Consider the following 21,290-nt stretch of genomic DNA (forward strand, 5'->3'; position numbering starts at 1 on the left):
ATTTCGCTTCAGCGTGCAGAGTTTTTTGAAAATTACGGACCAAATTACCACCCGACCTTTGAGATCATCCTGACAACGAACGCAGAGGAAGTGATGCTGATGGTGCAAGATCCCGAGGAGACACGAGTGTGGGAGCACGACCTTCGTCTGCCCGGTGAGCCTTAACTCAGCACAAACTGAAACCTGACAGAGATCCAACCTGCACATAAAAGAGAAACGAACTTAATCCTCTCAAATCTCCGTCCTCGTTTCACTGTTAAATAAATGTAAAATAATAATAAGTTTATTAAGTTTACACCGCTGTGCGTCTGCCTGATTCAGTCTGCGCTCTGAATTTCATCCACAGTCAGTTTATTTTGAAGCACATCTAACAGCAGCACACATTAACCAAAGTGCTGCACAGCTAAATGCAATAAAAGCCTCGAGGCTGAACAAATGACTTTGATGATGACGAAAAAAGTCTTCGTCCAGATGAACAGAATCAACTTCCTGGGATTTTTAAAAAAAAGATTACTTGGAGGTGAAACACCCCATCTCATTAATACTATAAACCAGTGTGTCACACAAAGCCAGGATTATCCCACAGGAAGGAAACAGCCTGGTACATACACACAGCATTCAGGTGCAGCCAAAGGAAATCCTGCTTCTACTAAAGGCACGTAACAATGCCTTCAGATCAGGTGACGCTCAGGCCTGCAGTACGTCCAGGGCAGACCTGAAGAGGGGCACCAAGAAGGCCGAGCACAGCTACAAGCTGGAGGAACACTTTGTCAACTAGGACCCACGATGCCTGTGGCTGGGCATTCACACCATGAATGTTTCCTCCTTCAATGAGCTTCTACGCTCATTTTGACAAGGACGACAATGAAAAGTCTGCCAGAACCCTGCCCTCTGATGACATCTCTAGCACGTTGCTTGCCCAGGCAGTAGTACCAGCGTGCTTCAAGACCACCTTCATCGTGCCAGTGCTGAAACGCTCATCACCAGCATGCCTGAACGACTTCAGGTGGGAGAGGACAGACACCCATGTCCCCATCTACATAAATGGCACAGCTGTTGAACGAGTCTCCGGCTTCAAGTTCTTGGGGACCCACATCTCTGAGAATCTGACCTGGTCAACTGACACCTCCAGCCTGGTCAAGAAGGCCCATCAGTGCCTCTTTTTCTTGAGGACACTGACGAAGAACCACCTGTCTTATGACATACTGGGTAACTTTTACTGGTGTGCGATGGAGAGCATCCTGACCAACTGTGTCCCAGTCTGGGAACTGTTACCGAACGCTAGGCAGTGCAGTGAAAACCGCCCAACGCATCACAGGGACTCCACTTCCTGCCGTTGAGGATGTCCACAAGAAGACATGTCTACGCATCAATTCTCAGGGACTCCTCTCCTCCTGCCAATAAACTCTTCCAGCTCCTCCCCTCCAGAAGGCGCTACAGGAGCCTTCAGACTAAAACCAGCAGGTTTAGGAACAGCTCCTCCCCACAGCTGTCACCGAACTGAACTCACCCCCCCGCTGAACATTTCCATCCACACTCACCTAACTCCTACACTCCTCCTCCCCCCATCCCTCCCAGTGACCATGATCATGACTGTCATTCATTCTCAACGTTCACCACATGCTCACATTGGTTACTGCTGTAGTTTAGGACACTGACATAGTCTCTGTTATAGTGCGTCCACTGTTCAGAGAGCTACGCTTCCTCGGCTGTAGATGTATTCATAGCGCTGTTTACCACACATCATGCATCTGTATCGATGTAGCACATCTGTACATTTGGTCTGTATAGCAATATAAACATCTGTATATTTACTTACTATTTGTACATAATCTGTGCATAACTGTTCCCACCTTTTATCCAACGCTAATCTGTATGTAATCTGCTCCTATTGCACTTCTGATTAGATGCAAACTGTATTTCTTACCCTGTATTCAAACACGTGTAATGACAATAAAGTTGAATCCTAATCCTACAAAGTCTCATTAGATCACCAGATAAATGTGCTGCTGTAAACAATCCCTGAAGAAAAGTGTCTCCTCTGTAAAAACTGTATTTTTAAAGGACAGAAATCACTCGACCGTTGTGTCCATTAAAGAAAACCAGCTTTGGGACGTTTGCTGTCCTGCTCAGATTCACTGATCTGATTTGTAGAAATGTTGCACTGAAATGTGCTCACTGTGTTTCTGACTCTAAACGTATTTTTTCAGCTTCATCCTCGGCTGACTCTCCAGGTGGAAGTCCTCTTCAGATGGGGAACGGCGCCTCAGCAGAGAAGCTGCGACTCGCTCGCACAAACTTCATCGATAAAGTGTCGAATCCGGTTCTGAACAAGCTGCTGGACGAGCTGCAGCACGAAACCGTGCTAACTGATGCTGAGGGCGAAGCGGCCAGAGCCAAACCGAGAGACGAGAAAGCTCGAGACCTGATCGACATGGTGCGAAAGAAAGGAGCTGAAGCAAGTTCAAAAATGATCGCCGTCTTTTATGCCAACGATCCATATCTGTGCAAAGAGCTCGGCTTAATGCGAAGCACAAATCTGTGACACGAACAAAGAGACTCGTTGAACTAAAATTTCCTTTCTTTCTTCTTAAAGTCACGATTATGTTTCCACTGATCACACTTCTTAGAAAGCAGATGAGCTTAGACGTGAGGGGAGACGTCCAGTAAATATCCATAAAAGAAAAATTCCAGTTTTTTCTGCAAAGAATGTCTGAAATGTATTTTAGAAATGTTAGTGTTTGTCAGACAGGAGGACAGAGAAAGTAGAAAGAGTGAGACACAGCTGCACTGGTGAATGATGCGAGCTGGACTCAGATCAGTGAAGCCAGCAGAGCCTGTGGTCGTGAACCATGTTTATGTGGAAATACAACACAAAGGTTAATAAAATGCAGCGAATGCCTGCAGTGTTGAGTGTAACGTGTTATTACTTGTGTTATAAAGGTTCAGTTCTTTGTGCAGCAGCTGGATGAAAAGAAAAAACCATCAGCTGAGTTTTTGGGACTTTCGGTCTGAATGAACAGGACGATGCAGGAAGTGTGTTTTTCATCGTGTTTATCATTGAAGTATTAAGACTCGTAACACTATATATGCAAATGTTTCTGTACCTGTGAGCTGTGCTCTGTAAACTGACGCAATACCAGGATCCAGACCTTTCATATGAACACTTAAACACACGAGTTCCAATAAAAATGCTTTGTGTTTGTTTGCTTTCTGTGGTTTAAGCGTTTATTTCCTGCACGTTGATGCTTGCTCATAGGGGGTCATATAACTGTTGGGTTTTTCTCTGTATCTATGAAGCGCCTTGAGGCGACTTATGTTGTGATTTGGCGCTATATAAATAAAATTGAATTGAATTGAATTGATGTTCGACGCCGGGATGTTCTGTTCTCGATGTCATGGCAAAAACTTCAGCTTTATGAAGCAGAAGAAGCCACATGTTTATCACCCGCTGCAGCTTGTGTCTGTTTTTTAAAGGCTTGTTTTTTACTTATTGCTAAGCTTCAGGACAGGTGAGTTTCCTTCCCTCACCTCCTCTCCCCTCATCTTAGACCCTCCCTCTTAAGATGCAAACAGAGGAGGCGAGGAAGAGACAGGAGGAGAGAGGAGTCAAGGCAGCAGGTAGGAGACAGAGGAGTCGTTGCTCTGAAACCATCGTTCTAATGAACAAACACTTACAACATGATATGTAACACTAATCAGTTACATGTAACTGATTACAGTTACTGAGGAAGAACATGCAGTTAAATCTGAATGTTTGCTTTTTCGTCTCCTTTAAATTTGAACTGGTTTCCAAACCATGAGCAGCTCAGGTGGAGCTCAGCAGTCAGGTCAGCTGGTCTGAAGTCAGTTGCTTTCCACTGCAGCTGTGCGCTCACTCAGGACAGCCTGAACATCTGGCTCAGCCATCCTTCCTCCTGCCCATGTTTTTGGTGTTAAGATGACTTTTATTTTTATTTGTTCTCTCATCAGCTTCAAAACATAATGTAGCTCAAATCACTAGAAGATTAGCTAATGAAAACCTTCTGATCCACTAGTTTGTGGGATGTTTATTCATATTCTGGTCAAACGTGGCTTCAGTGGTTTTTTCTACGGTCCAGATGTGGATCCAGGTGACAGGAAATGCTTTTAATTTGAAGCACTGATGATGATGAACACCTCACATGACTCATACCTTTGCAGGCTCAGCATCCATCAGCCACACCCACTAACAGCAGCTTCCCTCTACATCACTGCTCTTTGAAAACTACTGGAATTGGTGACCTGGAAAATTAGGCCCTGGCGATCTGTTACCCTCAGAAGGCCGGAGTAACCTGTAAGAGCCGTTTATACTCATGTAGATTCATACTCAGGTTTTTACCTTTTTTGTTTCACAAAGCGTTAAAAAGGGAAAATCCCCAACTTAGACGTCACAGGATATTTTATTAAAGCAGCTTAGCAACAGTACAACAGAAACTCTTCTTTGATTAATAATAAAGAGGATTTATTTTTAGCAAAAGCACATGTAGATAAACTCTGGTATAGTACTCTTCATCATTTCAAACATAAAAGGCTGGAGGTTGACCTTTAACCTCTCAGGTGTGGTCAAAGGAGCTTGCAAAGAAAGGCGTCCGGACTTCTTTAAGTTACTTGAAGATCAGTTTGATGTAGTCTCTCTCTTCACCTGCATACCCACCACGGAGGCCGTGGAGACTGTCAGAAAACGACTACAAGAAGACAGCTCCTTGGAGGACAGGACCAACTTCACACCCGATCAGATCTGCACACTGTTAGACCTCTGCCTCACCACCACATACTTCAAATACAACGAAGGCTTTTACAGACAAAAACATGGCTGTGCCATGGGCTCCTCCGTGTCACCTATTGTAGCAACCTTTACATGGAGGAAGTGGAGAGAAAGGCTCTTGGCTCTTTCAAAGGAAGAGTACCCAGCCACTGGTACAGATATGTGGACGACACCTGGGTCAAAATCAAGACACAAGAAGTGGAATCCTTCACTGCGCACATTAATGCTGTGGATAAAAACATCAAGTTCACCAGGGAAGACACAAAGGACGACTGTTTGCCTTTCCTGGACTGCGCCGTGCACATTGAAGAGAACGGCAAACTCAACATCGAAGTTTACCGGAAGCCCACACACACGGACCAGTACCTCCTCTTTGACTCCCATCACCCTCTGGAACACAAACTTGGAGTAATTAGGACCCTACACCACCGGGCAGAACATGTTCCCTCTAAGCCTGAAGGGAAAAAGAAGGAACACACACATGTAAAGGAAGCACTCAAAACGTGCGGCTATCCTAAATGGGCGTTCTTAAAGTCAGCAAAGAGGCACAGAAAAGAAGGCCAGACACCAGCGAGGGAGGATAAGAAGGACAGACGCAACAACATTGTCATCCCCTATGTAGCCGGTGTATCAGAGAAACTCAGGAGAGTTTTCTCCAAGCATGACATCCCGGTGTATTTCAGACCCAGCAACACACTCAGACAAAAACTGGCTCACCCGAAAGACAAAACGCCAAAACACAAACTTAACAATGTGGTGTATGCTGTACAGTGCAGCGAGGAATGCTCAGACCTCTACATTGGAGAGACCAAACAGCCACTTCACAAGCGCATGGCACAACACAGAAGAGCCACCTCCACAGGACAAGACTCAGCAGTCCATCTGCATCTAAAGGTCAAAGGTCACTCTTTCGAGGATGCCAATGTTCACATTTTGGACAGAGAGGACAGATGGTTTGTGTGACGGCCAGTGGGCTGGCCTTGTGTTTTGCTTTTGCTTTTACCTGTTTCTTGCAGGTAGGTGGAGCTGACCCAATTATTGATGCAGCACACCTGAGAGGGCCAGTCCCAGTGTATATAAAGACACCTTGACTGAACCAGGGTGGCTGGCTTTTGGCTCCTTCTGACGTGTTATGTTTATTTGGAAGTTTCAGTTATGGCTGTTATGTCCTTTAAATTGTCTTTAAGTTGCTTTACCTTATTTTCATTAAATATGTCTTACAGTCTTTAAAAGCCTGTGTGTGGTCTCCCATTTGTTTGTCACTTCCTATGAGCCGGGTTGTGACATATACATGTGTATAAAGAGGAGTGAAAGAAGCATCTGTGTCCACTGTGAGCGACCATCTTTGAACAGAGGCGGGGTTTACGACACCAACTGTCTGCCATCTATAATCCAGTTTTGAGATCCTTCCCAGACGCCTTAACACCCACTCACATCCTGGACCATCTGATCTCAGGAATTCGCATGATAAGGTGGGGCCAGGTTTCACAATGAACACACCCGAAACTCTGGCTGATTGGGACCCACACCCAGTTTCCCACCTTGGCTCAGGCGATTAGAGGATCATCAGGGGGTCTTTTTGTCCCTCTGTGGGGGGAAACTCCCACTAGGTTTATATCTGGGACTCTCCACCATTTGACCTTAGAACTGAAGAAGCTTCTCGGATGAGAGGTGAAACGTCTTCAAGCAACTTAAAGAAGTCCAGACGCTTTTCTTTGCAAGCTCCTTTGACTACGATGACCTGGATGACTGAGAACCTTCAGACATAAAAGGACAATGCAGTTTAAAAATGAAAAGTTTTATATCACAAGTTGTGGATTATCTGTTTGCCCAGCTGGTAACATCTGGTGGACAAAGGTTGTTTCTCCGTCTCTTCTTTATTTTATTTTTTCACTTTTTAGTTCATTTGCTGTTATAATGCTGATACAGATACCGTCTGCAGCTTTATCAGCAAACCGTTAATACCAGCAAACATATCAGCCTCATATTTCAGGCTCTACTATTATTTTTATAAAGTTTCTTATATCTGAAACCAGGAAAGAAACCTTGATCATGAAAACACAGGAGAATCTGATGGATTCATGATGGTGCTGTTTAACAGTCTGAGAATGAGTCAAGAATAAAAAGTGTGTGAGTGAGTTGCTGTGGGTGTGATCGGATCACGAGTGACACACTAATGAGGAATGCACAGAAACAACAACTCTGAATTATTTATGAACAGCTGAGCACAGACGGGGAGAGGCCGAGTTTATTCTGTAAGGCTGCAGATATCAGGCTGTAAATGTCCTTATTTCTACTGGATATTCTAACATGCTGCTCTGCAGACTTTACCTGTCCTGTCAGATCATGTTTCACCTGGAAAACTGAGAACAGGAAGTGTGGAGTTTGTTTTCAGCTACTTTATTAAATCCAAACTCCTCTCAGCCGCCGTCAGTGTTACAGGTCATGAGCTGATGGCAGGAGGCACAGTCGATGGGATATGATCACCGACGAGGACAGGATGTGATGCACAGGCTCTCCCGGTTCATGGGGAATGTTTTGAACAATTTTCTTTGTTCTAATGTTTTTCACCATTTCAGCACACATGCAGACGTGATGTCTGGCTTCAGATGTGAGAGTCAGTTAAAGACTATGTGAAGGTCGGGCTGTAACTGTTCATGTGTTACTATTTATGACTCTAATAGCTGATCTGTCTCAGTGACGTATGTTTGGTTTTTGGAATCACGTATAAAAAAGTGTAAAACTGAGTCTGAGTGAAAACATGAAGGTCAGAGAACATTTCCTCCAGATTAATGTCACAGTTTACAAACCAAAGATATGAGAGGCAGCGACGTTTGTGCAGGTTAAACACTGTGAAATGTGTGTTTACAGGGAGCACACGTGACAGCGCTACAAATATACAGCAAGGCAATCAGAGAAGATGGAGACAAGTAACCACCAAAATAACAGTTATAATAGAAGTGAAAGAAAACAGGAAGGTGAGAATGTAAACAGTAAACAAAGTAATAATCAGCCTTTGAATATTCAATAAGAAACAGCAGAGAAACACTTTGTGCGACAGCTTCATAGAGAGAGAACATGGAAACACAGCGAGGCGGCCAGAATAAGCACCAGACCTCCACCTCCCTGGCTCTTTCTTTGTCTCTTGCAGGGTTATCAAGAATGTACCACACCATACACAATTCCCTCTGCAACCCACCCACAGACCCACAGACCCTCATTATGGTGTGGAGGGGGCTTCACAGACCTGCACACTCACATTCCAACTGTTATAAATCACATCTGTTTGTCACGCAGCTGAAAAGAAACTGACTTCACAAACACTTGTAATGCTTTTATTTAACCGAACCTCCGCGCAGAGGGAGATCCTGCAACTGCAACCAGCAGATCTGAGGGGCAGCCCCTCCCTCAGTCCTACACAGATACACATTCAGCCTCACCCTTCGGGGGAGGGCCCGCCTGAGCTTTAAAACATGCAGACATACAGACCGTGGGGGTTCCCTTATATGGCAACAACAGCAACTGTTGTGTGTGGTGTGCGTAGCGGTTTTTGATAAGGGCAACATGGGCGGTTGCCCAGGGCGACATCGTGCTGGGGGCGGAGTCATGGCATCTGCAAAAACATTTAAACCCACCAAACAGGCTAGGACCGCCCCTGTGTGGGCACCCTATCATCTAAACAAACGTGAGCACATTTTGTTCTAGTCACTGTTTTCTTGTACTGGGATTCAAACCCACAGCCTTTTGAATCATGTTCCTGCGCATCTCTTACTAAAACGTGCTCACATAAAATCTGTTAAACAGTCTTTTCTTTGCTTTTATTCATTTTCTGATGTAAAAAAATGTCACCAAAATGAGACGCTTCTGCCCCCTGGTGGTGCTGTGTGGTCATTGCATTGATGTGCTCTCTCTTTACATTTACTTCATAATAAACTGTTGTTATGATTTAGTGAATTTAATTTAAAAATGTATTTAAAAAATAAAACATCACAGAGCTTCATTGACTGAGATCACTAAGATGAGTGGGCATGTTCATTAACATTGACAGCAACTGTGCTCCAAACGTCACTAAGCAGCTCTGCAGTGTGTGAACCGTTAGCTCTTTGCTATGGTCATTTTATCCACGTGGAGCTGAGGATGTGTGTGGATGTTTCCTGTTTGTGGTTTGGAAGTCAAAGAGTAGGAAGAGAAACACTCACAAAGCTTCTGTTATTTATTTCATGTATTTGCAGCAACAGTCGGGAAGATGAGAATAAATGACATCAAATCTAATTTGTGAACAGCTTGTCAGTGACCACAAGGGGGCGCCCTGTGAGCTGACGGAGGCAGTGATGAGCTCTGTGAGCTGCTGGAGTTTGAACTGTGGACAAAAGTGTGAAGTTAAAGGTGTGAATTAAAAGCAGAGAAATAAATCAGAGCTCAGTGAAGCTTTCAGTCCTCAGAGCAGCAGTAAGGCTCGTCCTGGAGATCTACATGCACTCACATCACAAATAAACCTTTGAAGGAATATTGATCAGAATCAAATGTGATTCAGTCTCTGCTCCTTTCTTCCAAGCCCAGCTGCTCCTCCTCACACACAGACCTTCCAAAGTTTCCTTCCCTCACCTCCTCTCCCCTTGTCCTAGACCCTCCCTCTGAGGATGCAAAGAGAGGAGGCGAGGAAGAGACGCGAGGAGAGAGGAGTCAAGGCAGCAGGTAGGTGACAGAGAGGGAAGTCTTTGCTTTGTTGCATCATTTGAATGATTTGACAGGTAAACATGACGTACAGCTGCGTCCTCTGTCCATTGTCTGGATACAGTCTTTTATGATCAGTGTCAGAGGAGCAGGTCAGAGGTCATGATGACGTAGATGGAAACTCTTCTGTGGCACATTCACACTGTAAAAATACACTTTATTCATAATCAATCCAAATCATCAGCACCAAAGGAAAACTGCTTTCCAGAGTCCAGCTTTCCTCGGACGTTCCAGCCAGTCACACCTCTCATGTGACGAGCACCAGTTTGTAAGACACTGCTGTCAGACTGGAGCCATCACTGGTTCCTGATACAGCCGCTAAAATCCCACCCTGGAGAAGGAGAAACACGGGAATAAGCAACGCAGTGAAACATGGAGACAGCTGCTTCTGCTGGTGGAGAGCAGCCAGAGGGAGAATGTGATCTGTGTGGAAGTTCATGTTCCAGCAGAAGAACTGTGACTCCAACACACTCCTGACTTTAGTGTTTCATGTGTTTGTTGTGTGTCTGCATGTAGTCAGCTTCCACTGAGCTGCATGGACTCTGAGCTGACGGTGTGAGCAGGTACCCACCTGTCTGCTGTCAGCTGTGCCAGTGTAAAGGAGCACTTCATCCACAGGAGCTGTGAAAACACAAAGTTCATGGAAGCTTCAGGTTAGACATGTGACACCTACTCTGTCCACGTCTGCATGATACTCTGCAGCGTCAGGAGTAACTAGTTACTGCTGTAATCAGTTACAGTTGGTGAATGTTGGAGCTGAGTAAATGTAGAAAACAGCTGTGTGTGTCTCTTGTTGCAGCTTGTTTAAAGACAGCCGGCTCATCACAGCTGGATCAGCTGGAACATGTGACAGGAAATGACCTCCAAGCAGCAGACAGGTGACTCTCACCTGCAGCACTTTCACACTTTCAGCTTCAAAGGATTTTTGGCTCAGTTGTTGCGTCTGTCAGAACCAGGTGGACCTGAGTCGGTCCAGTGAAAATACTCGGATTACTTCTTACATTTGTAGTAACTAATAATCTGTCATGTGTCTGCTCACAGCTGTTTCTGTGCTGGAGGACCGCTTTGGTTTGGTGGTTTGGTCATGGGGGGGTTGTTGCTGCACTTCCTCCATAAACATGTTTTACACTTTGATCTTCACGTCTCAGAACAAGATTACAAATATGAAAAGAAATATTCAAGAACACAAACCTCTGCCTGCAGCTTGTAGGAGTTTAAACTTGTCTTGGACAGGATGCTTCCTCTTCATGATGATGATGATGATGATGAGGGTAGCACTCAGGACACAGAAGATTATAATGAGGATGTTATCTGTCAAACAGGAAATCAGACGTCAGCAAACACAGTGAACAACATGTTTAAAATGACAGTTGGAAATAATCTCACAGTTTCTTGGTTTATTCGAGCTGTTGGTGTCGTTGTCGTCTGTGTCTCCACAGGTGGTTCTCACACGGACAGGAAGAGTTTTCTCCTCTGCAGGGTTTGCAGCCACACATCTGTAAGAGGAGCTGAAGTCCTGTTTGTGCACAGTGAGAGGCAGAGAGAGCGCAGAGCTGCTCTGGTTCAGCATCTGCTCGTCTTTAAACCACAGCAGTGTGGTCTCTCTGTCCACCCGACACAGTAAGGAGCAGCTCTCAGAGCTGGAGTTCAGCTTTGTCACGTTAGGTGTTGGTACAGGATCTGGAGGTGAAAAGTGATGGAGAACAAAAATAAACATCAGAAAAATGTTTTTAACTTTCAGCTTTTTGTTAGTGAACATCATCAGGACAGCAGAGCTCTGGTTATTGCTGCTTTAATGCAGTCAGTGAACATTAATTTGAAACTGCTCATCTCAAACACAGCAGAGACAGCAGACTGCCAAACCTCCATTATATCCATTTGAATCTCATCATAAAGGTTTATGAGGGATTTCTCAGGTTTCCTGTCAAACTAGCATCACTATCAGCAGAAGGTGCTGAAGAGGACACAGAAGAAACCAACGCTCTGATTCAAATCCTCATGAAAGGAAGAAAAAAGCCCATTAACAACAACAAAAAGCTCTAAACAGGTTAAACTCCTGAGGCTCCTGCTGTGCACCACAGCTCATCCATGATGCTTTGTCCACATTCGTCTAGTTTCACTTTGATTCTGATGTGAAAAGATGATAAAAATCCAAATTTCATGTGAAGAAGACACAGGACAGGGAATCTATTGAACTGGAGGAGCCATCAGAGCATCACCAAAGAAGTAGTAATTATTTATAATGTTATTATAAATCAGGATTTAAAATCCAGGCTATAAATGTTTAATTCAACCTTCACGTCTCTGCACAGATATGAAGTCGTGCATTTTTCTCAGGAAGTGACTGAACTGCAAACAAACATGCAGCTACAGCTCAGCATGTTTGTTTGAGCTCATCTCAAAGTGATGGAGCTGTAAAGGTGACTTTGATGTTTCTGACAAATCACTTTCATGAAGAAGTCTCAGCTGTACGATGAAGCTGAACGACACCATCACTGATATGAAACTTCAGGAGCTGCTGAGGACAAACAGCCTGAGTCAGACTTAAGGAGGTTGATAGTTTTCACAGGTTTATGAAACAGGATGTTGGGAGTTTGTGAGGATCTAAAGATGCCAGCGTGGTTTCCTTCAGCTCAGGCAGGTCATTGAGCAGCAGCATCTTCAGCTTCAGTGCTGAGCTCCATCAGTCTGATCCATTTATTTGGACATGTTTAAGGTTTCCTGTTCCACAGACTCACAGCAGGAAACACAAAGACATGATTCTGTGTGTGGGTTCCCGTAACTACATGACTGTCGTTGGTTTTCTACGACACAGACAGCAGCTTTGTAGTCAGACACAAACATTACAGCACAATGTGTTGCTTCATGATGGAAACCACAGCTCGTGTTTTGTAATGTGTTCCTCTCACAGCAGCAGCCACAGGAAGTCACCATCAACAACAAACCCGTCAAAATAAAAGTGTCTGTTCTGCTTGTTAGGCAGTGTAACACTGTAGGCCACACAAGACTGACAGGTGGCAGCTGGGCTGTTCACATATACATGTTTGACTGTAAGAAGTAACTGTTAATGCTTCATAAAGAAGTTCAATACCTTAGAAACTCACAGGGTGCTGTGCTGAGCTGTGATTGGGCGATAGTTAGGCACTAGTGGGAACATGGCCAATGAGGCTTTGTGTTACTTCTCTGTGGATTAACGTGACCATGAAATGGGAAACATGTTCAAGTAAACAGGAAGTTTTGTGTTTTGGTTTAAAAAAGCTGTTAAATAAAAATGTGTTAATTTCAGTTGTTCTGCAGGATTTTCTAAGAACAGTGTTTAAAGTTTCTGCTTTGTCCTGTTCTTTCATTCACTTTGTACACATCAGTAATGTTGGTGAAAACACTGAAGTCAAAGCTGATTATTCCTTTCACACCAGACATTTGTGGGATTATAAGAACAAAAAGCTGTTTTTATTCGGAAGTGATGATATGACCAAACTAATGAGGAACATACAGACTGAGGTCACATATGGAGCTGGGATGTTGCACAAAAATATACCAGAGTAAATGTGAGACTTACCGTACACTGTGAGCTCATATGATGATGTGAAACCTTTTCCTGTTTTAGAGTCGACAGTATAAATCCCTGAGTCGTCCCTCTGCAGCTCTGTGAGTGTAAAGAGTCCAGAGTTTCTGTCCCACTGAAGTCTGTTCATGTAAATGTCCTCTGATATGTCAAATTCCCCCTTAATCACATCAGCAATAATCTTTCTTCCATATAACAGAAATCCTCTCTCCAGCACAGAGTCAGGTAGAGTGATGTTTCCTCCCACAGTGCCCGTCAGGTTCTTCTTCACTTCCTCAGAAGCAGAAAATCTCATCACTGTAAAATATGAAGAGATCCAACAGTCAGTGAGAACTTTAATGAAAGTGATCAGAGATCTTACAAAGAGCCACAGAAAGTAAGTGAGGATCAAATCCAGGCAACATGAAGCACGAGGAGGGTGAAGCTGATACATGTGAGCTGCATCAGTGACAGGAGGAACTCAGCCTCACACATTTTACACCAATCACAACAACTTCTTACTTTTTGATCTGGTTGTGACAAACTAAACATTTACAGCTGCAAAAAGGTCGTTGGTGTCGAATAATGTTCAAATGTCATGAAGCCACATTTTATTCACAATAGAAGATAGAAAACATTTCACATGTTTAAACTGAGAGAGCTCATTTGTAATCTGATGGCAGCAACACGTCTGTAAACGCTGGACGGGGTCATGCTTCCTCTGCAGACGTGCAGACTGATCAACTTGTTTGTTTCTGAGAAACTCGGCCTCTCGAAGACTCTTTGTACCCGATCATGTCACTGACCTGAGATCTGCTGCCATCAAACACAAAGTGATCTCATGAAACAGTGAAATATCTCAGTTTAATACAACAGAGATTCAACATGATTTTATTCAACAAACCTCAGAGTTTCTTCAACATTTAGTCCAAGTTTCAAATTAAAGCACGAAGAAAGAAAAACCTGTTTGAAAGGATCGACGGCCAAACATGTGCAGTAAGTTTGATATCTGAGGTTTACAATAGTGAAACAAAACAATGGACAAATCGTAAGTAGAAAGAAAAAATAGACTTGAAGAAAACAGAAGTTATCTAACGTCAAATCAAACTAACATCTGTGAACAACCAGCTCGAGGACGTTCACAGTAAAAACGATGATGACTGTGAGCTGTGGTCACGTCTGTGGAGCCGACGGTTTGGAGAAGAGAGAGTGTGGACCCAACAGCAGACGATGCAGGCAGGTGGTGAACAACAAGCGAGACTTTAACTGCCTGAACTAAACTACAAACAACAGCAAAGGAAGGATTTGGGGTTGATTGATTGATTGATTGATTGATTGATTGAATCTTTATTTTGAACATATTGAAAAAGTACAACAACATAGAATTAAAAGAGACAAACAAACAAAGCAAAACAAAAGGAAAATGAGCAACCACAACTACAAATAACGTTCATGTTCAAAAAGGAGCAGGAAGAAGCATAAGCTTATTTAATCCCACCCCCTTTTCCACTATCTAGTAATCAACAGAATACAGAAATCCTCCTTACAATTACATTATATGCCATGTGTTTTTTTTATTATTCATTTTTTTTATATATATATACATATATGTTATACATAATACACATACACACATATACACATTTTCACTAACCCCAGTTACACCTCAAAGGATACACAACCTACAGATATATACACCCAAAATACACGTGCACCCACACACACATGAAAATATTGGACAAGGACACCCTGTCAAATTTCTACCTCGTCCTTGTACCCTGCAAAAACCATATCCTTAAACTGCTGTTTAAACTGCGCCATGCTTGGACTTTGCTTCATATCTTTACTTAGTCTGTTCCACAGCTTCACTCCACACACAGAGATGCAAAAACCTTTTAATGTTGTACGGATACGAGGATGTTTTAAATTTAATTCCCCCCTCAAATTGTATCCCCGTTCTCTTTTAGAAAACAGTTTTAGAATATTGTCAGGAAGCAGGTTATTTATTGCTTTATACATAATTTATGCAGTGAGAAAATGAACCAGATCTGTGAATTTTAGAATTTTTGATTTTAAGAATAGTGGATTTGTATGATCTCTGTAACCAGTTTCATGGATTATCCTTATGGCCCTTTTTTGTAATATAAAGATTGATGATAGCAGACGTTTGTAAGTATTGCCCCAAACCTCTGCACAGTAATTCAAATACGGTGCAATCAGGGAACAATAGAGAATGTGTTTGACTTTACTCAAGATTGAAACACTTCTTCCAATTTTGTTATCTATATGATTTATATGTGACTTCCAGTAATATTTTTTTCCTATAATCAGACCAAGAAACTTATGTTCAAGTACTCTTTCAATTTCCACACCATCTATATGAATTCGCACTTGCATTTCTAAGGGAATTCCTAAATAAGACTATTTTAGTTTTACTTAGATTTAGCGATAGTTTGTTCCTGTTAAACCATTTTTTTAATTTTGCACATTTCTGAAGTAATTGTATCCAGCAGCTCCTTTAGATTCCCACTAGAACAAAAAATATTTGTGTCATCTGCAAATAATAAAGGGGTTACTGTCCTGCCCAAGGATATTTGGCATACAGACTAGGGGAGCCAGGAATCGAACCACCAACCTTCCAATCAGTAGAGGACCTGCTCTACCGCCTGAGCTAGAGCCACCCTGTAAATTCTCAAACACGTAGCCTAAAGCAGACGACTCGTAATCTGGAGAGGAAATGGCGTGTCACAAATCTAGAGGATCATCATTTAGCCTGGAGAAATAGTTTGCTGCTTTATAAGAAAGCCCTCCACAAAGCCAGAACATCTTACTATTCATCACTGATTGAAGAAAATAAGAACAACCCCAGGTTTCTCTTCAGCTCTGTAGCCAGGCTGACAAACAGTCAGAGCTCTGTGAGCCAACCATCCCTTTAACGTTAACTAGTAATGACTTCATGAACTTCTTCACAAATAAACTTTTAACCGTTAGAGAAAAAATGACCAATAATCATCCCACAGATGTAACATTATCTACAGCTACTCTTAGTACCATTGATGTTAAGTTAGACTCTTTTTCTCACGGTCTGTTGGAGGCAGAGCGAGTAGAGAAAGAGTGGAGCACCCAAATCTAGACGCTGATGAGAAGACAGAATAAACTTAACAAAAGTCTTTATTTGTGGCTGAAGCTTGAACTTACAAAAATAAAGCAACAGTCTGAGATCAACTAAGAAAACGATGAACACTGATTATGAAACATGAAGGGTCACTATGAAGTCTAAAACTGGACAAACATAGAAACCATGGAAACAATGAGGAATAATGGCTGCCTTTAAGCTCAACTGAAGCTAAACAAGAATAACACATGAACTATAATCACAAATCTAAGATTAGACGAACACAAAAATAAACTCAGAGTCAGAGTCCCAGCCTGTGACACCAGCGGTCTTTCTGAGGTAACTTCAATAATTACTTCCTCCAAACCATCAACGTGTCTTTTAGACCCCATTCCTACAAAACTGCTCAAAGAAGTCCTGCCATTAATTAATGCTTCGATCTTAAATATGATCAACCTATCTCTAATGATTGGCTATGTACCACAGGCCTTCAAGCTGGCTGTAGTTACACCTTTACTCAAAAAGCATCTCTAGACCCAGCAGTCTTAGCTAATTATAGGCTGATCTCCAACCTTCCTTCATATCATGATAATGTGATGTCTGTGAGATCATTATGATCACACTGTTCTTCAAACTTTGTCATGAAGCTGATTTCTTGTTATGAAGCCTGGAAGGATCCAAAGACAAACTTCATCCTCCACATCTGGCAGACCAAACATCTGCTGACAGATGCAGTGAAGCTGCTTCTGTTGGTCTGTCAGCTGTTTGTTCAACAAACACGTTTCTGACTGAACAGTTTGTTCACAGGTAAAAGCTGCATCGCTCTAAGAATGAGCCAAACACCTGTTTGTGTCACTGATACACAGAAGAATGATTTTAGGAGCCTGAACAACAACGAAGAAGCTCGAACTTACCTAAAAACACGAGAATAAAGCTCATCTGAGGCATCGTGACTTCCTGTTACTGTGGAGGGTTTTTACACGAAGAAGCCAAAATAGCCTCTCTCTCTCTCTGTTTATCTCTCTCGCTCGCACTGCATGCTGGGAGTTTGGTGGGTGTGAGTTTTTCATTAAATGCTTTTTCAGTTTTCTCACTGTGTTTGTTGTGTGATCGTTTCAGAGCTGTCTGTGATTGTTAGTTTGTTGTGTTTTTGGGGGACGCTGTCTTTGAAGCATGGAGTCAGGGTGGAGCTGCAGCCGAGCACCACCCTCGAGCAGGTGCCGTTGGCTGTAGGAGAGCAGGTGGATGAATAGAGCGGTTGTTATTCTCTGAAAGAGCAGGGGTTTGTCAGCCAGCTTAGAGAGCGGATGTCTCGTTGGTATCTAGATATAGTAGATATTTAGCTGCTTCATCTTATGCACACACTTACTGTTTTAGTGCCACCACCTGGTCATCTGGAAGAGGTGCAGCAGCTTCTGGTGAAGTTTGTCTGGTCTGGTCAGCATTGGCCTGTATCTTCCTGTGTCAGAGGGGGAACAAGGACTAATGGACGTTTTGTCTTTAGCCTACAGACTGCACAGAGGCTGCTGTACGACTGTGGTTACTGCTGGCTGACTTCTGCTCGTTGCTTCTCAGGAGAGCGGGCCAGCCTTGATTGGATGGTACCATATCACCCTATTAGAGCGCTCCGCTCTCGCTCTGCAGGCCTACTTGTTGTTCCTAGAGTATTTAAAGTAGAATGGGAGGCAGAGCCTTCAGTTTTCAGGCCCCTCTTCTGTGGAACCAGCTTCCAGTTTGGATTCAGGAGACAGACACTATCTCTACTTTCAAGATCAGGCTTCAAACTTTCCTTTTTGCTAAAGCATATAGTTAGGGCTGGACCAGGTGACCTTCGACCTTCCTTTGGTTATGTTGCCTTCTTTTCACTCCCCGTGTGTTGCATGTCATTAACGTTGCCTCGTCTCTGCTCTCCTTCTCTTCCCCCCATCAGGTGTCAGCAGGTGGCCCCGCCCCTCCCCGAGCCTGCTTCTGTTGGAGGTCTCTGTCCACAACACAGCTACGAACAACACAAGCACAGTGCAAAACCTCCCACACCATCTATTTTTACTCGTGTACAAGTACATGTAAGTACTGCAGGGAGAGTCTGATGCAGTCACAGTTACGTTGAACTCGTCCGGTCCTGATGCTGCCGTCACAGATCATCACATTTCTCTCCCACAAACATGCAGCACTGCTGTGGATACTGCAATGAATACTGCAATGAATACTGCATTAATACTGCAATGAATACTACATTGATACTGCAATGAATACTGCAATGAATACTGCAATGAATACTGCATTAATACTGCAATGAATACTGCAATGAATACTGCATTAATACTGCAATGAATACTGCAATGAATACTGCATTAATACTGCAATGAATACTGCATTAATACTGCATTAATACTGCAATGAATACTGCATTAATACTGCAATGAATACTGCATTAATACTGCAATGAATACTGCATTAATACTGCAATGAATACTGCAATGAATACTGCATTAATGCTGCAATGAATACTGCATTAATACTGCAATGAATACTGCATTAAAACCGCAATGAATACTGCATTAATACTGCAATGAATACTGCATTAATACTGCATTAATACTGCAATGAATACTGCATTAATACTGCATTAATACTGCAATGAATACTGCTGTAACTACTAGTAGATTGTCCGTCTTGCTGCTGCAGCATGATGACCTGTTTCCTGCTGAGGAAACCACGTGTGCTTCCTGTTCTGTGACAGCTCCACAGTGTGGTTCAGAGTGCACACTGTCCACAGTCTCAGGTCAGTGGGGTCGACCACAGTCTGACATGTGGCAGCAGAGACGTCGTGAGCTCTCAGCTCTCATTTCTACAGAAACGACCACAGAAGCTTCTCACAGCTCTGTGTGTCTGAGCTGTGAGAGGCTTCAAACACCACCTGAGACTTTTACTGATCACTGTCACACTAACAGGGTAACATGCTGGCAGCACTCAGAGACACATTCATGGAGGAATAACTGCAAACTCCTTCAGAATGAAAGCTGCTGTACTTGGAGGTGTTTGTGATATAAATGTCTGCAGATGCTGCTCAGCTCCTGTTCCTGTGTCAGCTCACAGAACATCGTTAGCATCATATTTACACTCGTGTCGAGCACGCAAGGGCCTGAAGAATGAGCCCACAGCTCCACTAACAGACAGAGAGCAGGAGGAAAACTGTAAATGTGCAAACAGAAACGGGACCAAACCGTAAAGAACAAAAATATGAGGAACTCTGTGAGGGGCGGAGTCAGTGGGCAGGTGGCGCTGTGCTAGCTCTGAGACCTGCACGTTATCTGGAGTCACGTAGGAGATAAATGGTCACACGAAGCTGGTTATGAACTCGTTAAACTAACTCTGGGTTTGACCTGCGAGGTCACACGACAGGAGAGCAGCAAAACAAACGTTTGAGTTTAATTTCAGGTCCTGACTGCAGGCCAGGACGACCCTCACAGTGAAACCATCACCGAGATTTATTCTCATGGTTTAAACTTCATCACTTTGTTTTCACACCTTTGTCCACAGTTCAAACATGTGAAGCTGAAGCCTGAGCACAGAGAGCTCATCACTGGGCTCACAGGCGCCCCCTGTGTTCACTGCAAAGTCCTGCAGAGGACGTCAACAAAAACTCATCATTACATTAATATTTAAACACTTTTAAATTCTTCAGCATTTTTAAACTAAAGCTGAGACTGTGTCATCTTTCTGAACTCAAATAAAGAAAACTTTATACGCCCATATAATTATTCCTTGAGTATTATACTTTACTCTGATTACTCTCTGACTCGTGACGTTGGTACAGACCCAGCCTGCAGAAGCCTCAAGAAGATTGAGCTCAGTTCAGTTTGATGTGCACAGCACGAGTTCACCACAGCAGCCACAGAACTGTTTCATATATGAAGTTATAGATGCTCCAACACTCACTTTCACTTTGCTAAGAATCAACTGAAGCCAAACTGTGACCTCAGGGAGGTTCAAATGACACGTTCAGTCCTCCTTTAGTGACCTCTGACCTCCACTCTGAGAAAAATGACCTGTCGCATCTAAAAGTTATTTTTAATTATTATTATTTTTATCTTTAGCACATGAACATTTGATTTTACACTGAAACACAGAACGACTGCAGTTTGCTGCCTCTGTGCTCCTCTGTGAGGCCTCAGGAACAACAGACTCTGATGCTTTGATTAATTATGCTGAACAAACCTCTAAATATAAAAAACTAAAATAAATCTCATCATTTAATGTTAATGAACTCTTTAATATTCATAAGAAACAGTCAAACCCTCAGTCGATGATGTGTTTGAGGAAATGTTAAATGGTTGAAAGCAGGTTTGATGTAAATGATCACGTTTCACAGCTGCTGACATGGTTGCATAATCATAACCAGCTTCATTGTGTTCTGTGGCTTCTGTGTCTGTTGGAGGCTGTGAGTCAGGCCTGTGCTTCACTTACAGACCACATTTAATCCAGCTGTGACACACCTGCTCATTTCTTCACATCACCTCCAAACAGACCTCACAGAGTCATCACACAACTGCTAAGTCGGGAAGAGCATCATAAGTTTTAAATAGTAAAAATGTAATAATAAAATAAATTAAGACCAAGTTTGTGAGCACTTTCTGCACCAGCTGGCCTTCTCTCACTGAACACAAGGGGGCGCACTGTGAGTTCATAGAGCAGGGTTGGAGGGCCGGTGTCCTGCAGATGTGTCCTTGATCCAACACAGCTTATTCAAATATCCTCCTCAACATGTCGTGAAGTTCTCCAGAGGCCTGGTGATGAGCTAATCATGTGACTCAGGTGTGTTGACCCAGGGTGAGATCTGCAGGACACCGGCCCTCGAGGCCTGGAGTTGGACACCCCTGGTTTAGAGTTTCTTGTTTTGTTTCCTTGTATTCAGGCAGAGTTTCTCCAACAATAAAAGCGGCACTTTAAGTTTAACTTCCTGTTTCTGAGTCCTGCATTTTGGGTCCTTCATCCTGCCTGACCAAGCAGCTTTCCCACTCGTGGGACTGATAGACGTTTATCTTATCTTATAAACTGACAGCACCTGTTAGAGCAGGATGCAATGCAGACAGGTGAGTCAGACGGGTGAA

General features: G+C 43.2%; 2 protein-coding genes across 4 annotated transcripts in view; one reads left to right on the forward strand and one right to left on the reverse strand.

Annotated features, from left to right (window-relative positions):
* The window catches only part of LOC146708571 (NLR family CARD domain-containing protein 3-like), a 34,026-nt gene extending 30,812 nt beyond the window's left edge, over nt 1-3,214 (forward strand). For all 3 annotated transcript variants that reach the window (XM_085460531.1, XM_085460532.1, XM_085460534.1), the window contains 2 exons: nt 13-154; nt 2,211-3,214. In XM_085460531.1, the coding sequence (XP_085316657.1) occupies nt 13-154; nt 2,211-2,545 (477 nt within the window). In that variant the 3' untranslated portion in view covers nt 2,546-3,214. The remainder of the gene's footprint in view (nt 1-12; nt 155-2,210) is intronic.
* Nucleotides 3,215-8,992: 5,778 nt separating this feature from the next.
* On the reverse strand, nt 8,993-18,076 carry LOC146708572 (SLAM family member 7-like). The gene is made up of 7 exons (XM_085460607.1): nt 18,016-18,076; nt 17,094-17,178; nt 13,080-13,382; nt 10,907-11,200; nt 10,712-10,831; nt 10,092-10,141; nt 8,993-9,851 (listed from the first exon to the last, which is right to left on the reverse strand). Exons 2-7 carry the CDS (start codon nt 17,125-17,127, stop codon nt 9,768-9,770), a joined length of 885 nt encoding a protein of 294 aa, XP_085316733.1. The 5' UTR covers nt 17,128-17,178; nt 18,016-18,076; the 3' UTR covers nt 8,993-9,767.
* Between the last annotated feature and the right edge of the window lie 3,214 nt (nt 18,077-21,290).

The sequence above is a fragment of the Copadichromis virginalis genome, linkage group LG6 (genome assembly GCF_057382275.1).
Source record: "Copadichromis virginalis isolate Kocher_CV1m ecotype Utaka linkage group LG6, C_Virginalis_male_GT1.1, whole genome shotgun sequence".
NCBI lineage: Eukaryota > Metazoa > Chordata > Actinopteri > Cichliformes > Cichlidae > Copadichromis > Copadichromis virginalis.

Excerpts from the sequence above, each read along its gene's own strand:
- LOC146708572 (XM_085460607.1), bottom strand. The coding sequence starts at position 17,127 with ATGCCTCAGATGAGCTTTATTCTCGTGTTTTTAG. Across the intron at positions 11,201-13,079 it reads ATATGAGCTCACAGTGTACG|ATCCTGTACCAACACCTAAC; the intron begins GTAAGTCTCACA and ends TTTCACCTCCAG. Across the intron at positions 10,832-10,906 it reads CTCGAATAAACCAAGAAACT|ATAACATCCTCATTATAATC; the intron begins GTGAGATTATTT and ends CCTGTTTGACAG.